At 30.8% G+C, this 8,531-nt stretch overlaps 1 protein-coding gene across 6 annotated transcripts; it reads right to left on the bottom strand.

The window, feature by feature from the left end:
* Positions 1–308: 308 nt before the first annotated feature.
* LOC111305745 (caffeoylshikimate esterase-like) lies at positions 309–5,492 on the bottom strand. 6 transcript variants are annotated; one of them, XM_022903508.2, is made up of 9 exons: positions 5,306–5,492; positions 5,008–5,190; positions 4,407–4,487; positions 3,852–3,978; positions 3,615–3,764; positions 1,849–1,979; positions 1,634–1,771; positions 1,311–1,409; positions 309–616 (listed from the first exon to the last, which is right to left on the bottom strand). In XM_022903508.2, exons 2-9 carry the CDS (start codon positions 5,149–5,151, stop codon positions 392–394), a joined length of 1,095 nt encoding a protein of 364 aa, XP_022759243.2. In that variant the 5' UTR covers positions 5,152–5,190; positions 5,306–5,492; the 3' UTR covers positions 309–391. The 6 variants fall into 6 exon arrangements, with proteins under 6 accessions (XP_022759243.2, XP_022759247.1, XP_022759244.2 ...); XM_022903512.2 differs by having other exon boundaries at positions 3,615–3,761; positions 4,458–4,487; XM_022903509.2 differs by lacking the exon at positions 5,306–5,492 and having other exon boundaries at positions 5,008–5,235.
* Between the last annotated feature and the right edge of the window lie 3,039 nt (positions 5,493–8,531).

Here is an 8,531-nt window from a genome sequence, read left to right as displayed (position 1 = left end):
ATTGTAGCCATTTATAGATAACTAATAGTTTCAAGCTTAATATGAAATTTATTGACAAATTCTAAAGAAGACAAGCCTAAAGAACTAATCCCATGAAACTTATAGAGAGGAAGTTCTTTCATTTTGGCAAAAGATATTTGTGTGAAACTCTTAGTTTAAGTGATCAGAATTTAAATCGTGACAGCTTCAAATAAAATATGTAAATCAGGTTTGTAAACAAGAAAGTATCTCTTAAATCAATTTAATTTCCTGAATTTTGGACAAATATTCCAATCTACAGAACTACAGCAATGGATCCTTATTCCTCATTAACAATAATCTCATATCTTTATTCTATTTGTTGAATTCTTTGGTACAAGAAAAAAGTAGGAAATGAAACACAGAAATGTGATTAGCATGAAGTATTATTGCTATGTTCATCAAGCCAAGAAATTATATCACTAAAAACTCTAAGAATCATATCATCTGGTTCACCTTCAAGAAGAGAATGACCTGCATCCTTATAAATAATAATCTGCTTGTCCGAGCTGCTCGCTTTCTCATACAAGGCTTTGCTGACAGATGGGTCTGTCACAACATCATTCTCCCCATGCAAGATTAATATTGGAAGTGAAACCTGAAATCATGACAATTATAGTCATCAGTTACAAGTTTCAGACTAACAAATATTCCAAGTCGATGACAAAATAAGATCTTGGACTTTTAGTTGAACTGGAGGTGTCTGGGGGTCTCCGGGACAAGAATACCAAAGAGCTAATATCCGAAAACAAAATGCCAAATAACATCATCTCTGAATAATATGTGTGCAGTACAGGATCTGATAACACCAAGGAAAGAACTAAGCCGTATTATATGTTGGCACTCCTGGAATGCCAGTGGTATGATAATAGTGTGGTAATTGAGACTCTTCCCGTATCATACCCTACCCAACATACATAACTCATCTTCCTAAGTGTAGATGCAAAAATTCAGTCATTTGGATCTGCAACTCAAGACTCAAGCTAAAAGATTCTTGCATGGGTCTATGGAGCACTTGTTGGGATTTAACAACATCTGCCAAACCGGACTTTAAGGAACTGAGTTGGGGATTCTTGAAGACACTATGGCAAAGTATGGGTTGGTTCCTATTGAACATCATACAAAATATAGCTCTGGAGAAATATACATGCAAGTACACAGCCAAACAGATGCATATTTCTCAAAGTACAAAGTAGAAGAGTAACAAGCTAAAGCCCGAAATAAAGGTTCAAATTTCATTTTGAAAAAGCAAATAAAAATTTATTAGAGAGAGAGGGATAAGGAAATAGGACCTTCTCCAAATTTTGTTCTATCTCGTCAGTGGTTCTCAACAACTCCAGAGCAGTCCGCAAGCGTGGCTTGTCCTTGTAAGCAATAACATTATAGGCTGTCTGCATTGCAAACAAACTGAAAAGTCAATATCTATAATAGAAGTTTTGGCTATTTCTTCAAACAAATATCGTGAACACATAGAAGATGAAAGATTATGTCAAAGAAATAACTAACTGCATAAAAATGCCACAGTTATGCACTTAAGCATCCTAAACGACATCCATTATATTTAAATAAACATTAACTATACTTCAAATCGTTCAAATGATCCATAGAAACAAACCAGTTCTCTCTTCTTAATGTCTGAAAATGCTGCCTCTGCCAAATCCTTTTGTGGAACTAACTTCTGCTTCGGAAGAATATTAGCCACACCAATCAGAATTTGCTTTACTATCCAGGGTGGAACCAAGTCATCTCCAATCTATACAAAGTATTCCAATTAATAGAGCTGAAAAGATGTATTTAAAGTGCTTAAAATGTTCCAGCTAAGAAATATACTTTGCACATAGGAGCAACAAGACAGGCACCACTCCAAGCATTAGGTTGTTTTAGGTGCATCTTCAGAGCTACAGCTCCACCCATGGACTCCCCAAAGAGGAAGCTAGGAAGAGTCTGAAAATCAGGATTCTCTGCCATTGAAATCCAACAAATGTAAACGTCCAGAACAATCCGGTAATCAAGGCCACTGGCACTTTTTCTTATACACTTAATAATGAAGATAGCAAAGACTTTGAAGGTAGGAAGAAAGTTTTCCTTCAAATAAAAGTATGACAAGACTTAAGTACATTAAGTAAATCAAACATCATCATTGTTTATAAAGAAAAAAGAAGTAAGTTGCTAGAGAAAATAGAATAATTTTAGCTTCTTCTCGGAGCAATGCATATTTATGAGTCAACAACAAGAGACTAAAAGAAAATGAATCATTCCAATTCATCTGTTACTTCACTGCTGACAATAATGATAAAAACAAGGATGTTTACAAAGATAAAATAACAATATTCCAATTCAAAATCACTCCATCTTCAATTCCTTCTTTCTACCGTCCACTGTTTTAGTTGATACATTTGAGAAGAAACAATTAAAAGATACAACCCCTATTTTCTGAGAAAAGATTCAAGCGGCATTTTTTGCACAATTAGAGAGAAGTAAGAAGGAAAGAGGAAGATTGGCAAAGGAAGGTAAAAGTGTAATTTTCTTCCACTTGATGGAGTAGAAAGGAGGACAGATAATGGTTCACATCGATCTCTCTACCAGCTTACTTACAAGCTCCCTGACCTCTTTTTATCTTTTTCTTTTTTCAGAAAAGATTCAAGTGCCGTCTTGCGTGCACGATTAAAGAGAAGTGAGAGGATGGAAAGGAAAAGACTGGAAAAGAAAGGTGAAAACGCAATTTTCTTCTACTTGATATGATAGAGTACAATTTTCACCTGAATATAAAAATTGTCATCAAGCAAACTATATAGACTACAAAGAGGAAAATGTGAGAAAGGATGAAAGTTCTAACAATCTTAGAAATTAATTCACTTCCAAATCCAACGAACAAAGCACGAGTTGAAGATCAAATATTTAACCTTCTTTTCAATTTTTTATCTTTTTTCTTCCCATTAAGAAGTTTGTTTTTCCTATTTAGCTAAACTAAGGGGCTCTGTCTTGAGACATCCCTGGCGCTGGATATTGAAACTGCAATCAATGGTTTTTCTCCCTGCATATTCATTTTATATCAAACTGTTCCCCTTGAAGTGCTGAATCCAGGAGTTTCAACAAAATCATTTGTGATGGTTTTTCCTAAAATTCACCAGGTCATTTTATCACTAGGGGTGCTAATAAATGACTTTGATGCATTGCAGTCAGCTTTAGTCAATTATATGCAACTGAAGTGCAACATTTGCATATTCAGAAGGTCAATGCAAATCTTTTAGACATAATTTTTAATCGAGGAACCATAGGCATAATTTCATATTTTTCCTAGGCTAGGAGTAACGATTATTATTAGATTATTTGTGACACTCAAGTATTGATGTCAACATACAACAAAATCATAAAGGATGATAAATTGCCAAGCACTAATACACAAAAAATTCCACTATGTACTAAACTAAAATCGTATATCAATTTACTTTGCCTACTTCACTGAATAAGGATATCGGTGAATTATTCTATCTAGGGAAACCTGAAGCTATCTGAGACAAAATTTTGCCAGGACCAGAGAAATTCTCCAAAAAGATTAAAAAATAATTTCATTAGGGCTTGGGGGGAACCCATACCTTTGACTTTGGAGTATTGCTCAATCACATCATCCACAAGCGTGTCAAAGCTGGGAATATAACAATGAAGACCTTCTGACAGACCAAATCCCGGGTAATCCATTGCAAAAACTCCATATCCCCATGATGCCAATTTCCTTGCAATTCCTACTAACAATGTCAAAGATAGTTAGGTCCTAGGACAACATAACCAAAACTTCAAAAAAAGTCATTAGTTACTAGTTATGAACCACATGCCTTCAATAAAAAATGTGCAAGTGTCTCCATAACCATGACAAACAAACACCATTGCCTTGGGGCAGGAGGTATCTGGAAGCCACCTTTTTGAGAAAATTTGCAGTCCCCTAGAATTGACCTCATATGACTGTACCATAAAATTTCAAAATATGAAGTGATTATAAAGAAGACTATAGCCACTGCAATGAATCAAACATGAGGCAATTAAAATTTTAGTTGGCACAGTAGACAACAACTTAGGTATGAACTCCATCAATTGCATCCAAGAAGGTAAATTAAAGGTCACTGAATAAGAAACATCATAGACATATTTACAGTGGGGAAGTTCTCTCTCAAAATGAGAAAACGATAAAAACATTCCAGTGGCCAAAGGTTATTCTTTTTTGTGGTTAATCTGGTGACTTTTCATTTGATATAACATAAGAGAACAGCTAAAACAATAGCAGGATTTGTTCACAAGAACTCCTTCATTTGAATCGAGAATCTCTTATACATTTAAAATGAAACTTGCTAGTAGAAAGAAAGAAAGAGGAGATGTCGTGAACAAAAGCCTACCAAATACCAAAGAGGTAGAGAAGAAGAGAAGTGCAAGTCTAGTGCTTTTACCTCCTGCATCTTCAGTCCATCTGTAGGTGTCTGCAAGACATGAAAAAATAAAAAATTAGACCAATCAATATTCACCTAACAACCACTCAAAATTTTAAACTAAACTATTAGGCATATCAAACCAGAAAGAAAGTGATTATGCAAAATGAATTCTAACATTGACAAATGTATCAACTCAACCAAATCTTTCTAATCATAACTAAAAAGCAACCAGAAAATAAAATGAAATAAAGCCAACAAACACTCAACTTACAACTTATCCACTTTAAATATCAAACAAAAACAAAAGGCAATTCTCTACTGAAGCTTGATATCGAGAAGTTGTCTACTAATTCTAAATTCTAATTATAACCCAATTTTCCTTTTAATCCAAGCATTCCTTCTCTAACTATATATCAACTCAACCAAACATCAAGAAAACCAAATTGAAATAAACCCAACACAGAGTCATTGAGAAAGAACTAATACTTCAACTCAATACATAATTTTACAAGCCAAAAGAACAAAATTTTAGATATAAATTAGAAGAATGAAGTTGAAAAGCAATGACCTTGAACAAAATATGATCAATTCCAAGCTGAATATTCTTGAAGGCTTCCCAGGCTCTCCTTCTAGCTGGTGCTTCATCCATATTAGCATCCAAAATCTTCTGTAACTCTTCATCCACCCCTTTTAGCCTCACTGCCTTAGCCATTACTTAGCTTTTTTCTCTTCTAAACTTAAGAACAAAACCCTGTCACCCAACAAAAATTTTTCTTTTTAAATACCCATTTCTTTACTTTAATAGTAAATGAGAATAATAGAATACAAAATGGATTTTTTTTATTATTCTTGGTTTCTAGAATTACCATAAAAAAGATGACATCATAAAAAGCTTGTACATTTCAAAGCATCTTGCTTTTAAAAAATAAATAAAAAATAAAAAAATAAAAACAGAAGTGTATACAAATGACGGAAAGCAAATAAAAAAAAAAAAAATTAAATTGAATAATTTAAGTCAAAGAAAAAGACAAGGAAATATGAGTTAGCAAAACCGAAGTGGAGAGATTTTCGTGATGGTGAAGATGATAAGTGATTGACCACTCATCAAGGAATGTTAACCACATCTCCTCACTCCTCATACAACACGTGTTAAAGTTCTTTTGGCAAATTTTTTTTTTTTTTAAAGAGAAGATAAAAAGTTGAGACCAGAATCGAAATCGCATGGAATAAAATATATATTTAAAATCCTTCAGCCCAAACTGTTTCAGAATATGTTTAAGAAAAGTATCTAGAGACATAACCGACTTAAATTGAGATGGCATAACGACGAATTCGAATTTAAATTTGATTTAAAATTTAATTTTAGTTTGGTTAAATTTTAATTTTTTAATTTAAACTTGATTTAATATAAAAATTAAATTATTTAAGTTTATTTGATTAAATTTATTTATAAAATAAAATCCAAGCTCAATTTTTAGATTAAATTTAAATTTAATTATTTGTATTCGAATTTAAACTCGAATTAATAATATACGATTAAAATTATAATTTTTTAATTAAAAATAATAAAAATATATATTAAAATATAAAAATTTAATTAAGTTTGTAAACTACTTATGTTAAGTATTAAAATGCTTGAATCACATTCTTTTGATAAATCAAGTTACTCAAATTCAAATTCGATTCAACAATAATTAAATTAAATTCAAATTTTATTTAAATCAAACTCATATTGTTTACATCTTTAGACCTCACATCCTAACATTTAAAGCGGAATGGTTCATTCTAATTCGAAAATATTTTCAAAATGATAATATTATTGTGGTTTATATTATCCACTCTCAATGATGTTGATTGTTATTTGAACTAGTAAATTCTTCTTCGTTTCATCATCGGAAGTATCCATATTTTTTATTTTTAAAAGTATAAATTAATAAATTTTTATTGTAATAAAAATTAAAATTTATTAATTTAATTTAAAAATATTTGTAAATATAATATCAATTCTAAATTCAAGTTTCTCTTGATCTTTCTAATTCTTTTATAGATTTTTTTTATCAAATTTTCCAAAGGTTTTCATCATATTTTAATATATAAATTGACAGAATTAAGGTTAATACAATCCATAGTTTTTAAATTTTGAGTAAAATTCTATCTTGGTTTCTAATTTGTCAAAATTATCTTATTTTGGTCCTTTTCTGTATAAAACTATTTACATTGATAGTAAATACTAACTAACGCCACATGGATGGCGACAACTGGCAACTCACGTGGTAAACACAAAGACTAAGATAGAATTTTATTCAAATTTTAGGGACTAAGATGATAATATCTTTGAATTTTTTATATTTCAAATTAGGGATATAAATGATATATCAATAATCGTAAGCTATTCGGGCTCTACTCGAATAAAATTTGAATTCATCTTGTTCATTTCATAGTAATATTTCAAAAATGTGTATCAAATATGTTAATAAATGATCTAGAGCCAGTCATATTAGATTAAGATATGTTATTTTTAATGCATTATTATCACTTTTATTAATGTGATAAAAAGTTTGTTTTCATTATTAACATGAAAAGAAAAAGTTATTAAGGTACTAATTGGATGAAGTCGATGGAACATAAAGGCTTTGCAAGAGAATTATAAAAAGTTACAATTATAAGATCTTTATACATTAAAGCCATTTTCTTAAAACTATTCTTAGTCATTGTATTATTGAAATAGGGCATCAAAAATGCTCAAAGACTGGTATATATTTAAGCAATCGATCTCAAAGGTTGAAGTAACTCACTTAAGTATTTTATGAAAATGTTCTCTTATATTAGTCACGAAACTAGTCTTTAAACTCGAGACATCAGGTCATCGTATTTATGAATTATCATATTTTGATTTCACTTTCACAGGTCAAAGAGCTTGATGCCCAAAAAAGTTACTTTTAAGTATGGTTTGAAGCATGTAAAGGTGGATGAGTGGTTAAGAAAAAATTTATCACCTCAAGTGATATAAAGGGATATACCTCATCTATTATTGGCTTTAAATAACACGTAAAGTCTTCAGCCAAGCAAAATGAATTTAAAAGACATAGTTTCCTATTAAATTCATAAATGTTGATTAGAAATTATAATAATAGTTTCCTATTAAATTCATAAATGTTGATTAGAAATTATAATAACTAACATGAAAGGATTTCATGGGTAGACACTGTACCATGCCCATGACCTTTTGAGATATGTTATGGAATGACCGAATTGCTCTTATAGATTGAATACTAAAAGGTTATGTCAAGACTATCTTAGCTCTCTAGCATTTGAATGGTCATGATGTATTACTACTTAGATAACGCTCATGATCTATAAATGTATTATCCTTATTTGAGTTGAATTTATGTTCATTGCCAACATATTGGAAGACTAATGGATCACATACTTAAATCACAATTTCAGATAAAAATTGGGATTCAATTAAATAAAACTTAATTGAATAAAGGCAAAATATGTGAAGGACTCAATTGAAGAGTTTAATTAAATTCATTAGGCCATTTTTAGAATTATTATAATTCTAGATAAGCATACAGAGATAATGCTACTAGGTTAATTGGTGGTTGTCATGTTTTTCCTTCCATTCTTTTCCTTGTTACACATGTTAAATGTCATAAGAAAGAGTTCTTCTCTTGAGGTTCCACCTTGGAGAAATAGATAAAGCTTTTAATTTAAGCCCTTGAGCCCCCTTACAGCACAAAGTTCCACATGCCTAGGAGAAAGATTCAAACTTGTAATTATGTGGATCACCGTTAGAGGTTAAACACTTGGATGATTTTAAATCTCAGGATTCTTTTAGTATTCAAGCAAATCAAGTGTTGTTCTAGCTCTAAATTATGATATTTTTAAGTTAAAGTATGATACTAATCATATGGATGATTATACAAATTGTTTTAGCTACAAATAGTATCATCAAGTGATCTTTGGAGGTTTTAATTTTGTTTGTTTAATTTGTCTATTTAAATTTTGCTTAGTTGTGCATGAATTCTGTTTGAGCAAGATCCAAAATCAAAAAGTGATATCAGAGTCTTAATACAATTTTAAAGTTAA

Source organism: Durio zibethinus, chromosome 21, assembly GCF_047325235.1.
Source record: "Durio zibethinus cultivar Kanyao isolate XHJ-2024 chromosome 21, ASM4732523v1, whole genome shotgun sequence".
NCBI classification, from domain to species: domain Eukaryota; kingdom Viridiplantae; phylum Streptophyta; class Magnoliopsida; order Malvales; family Malvaceae; genus Durio; species Durio zibethinus.
Note: the sequence above shows the minus strand (reverse complement) of the source record. Positions and strands in the feature narration are given on the sequence as shown.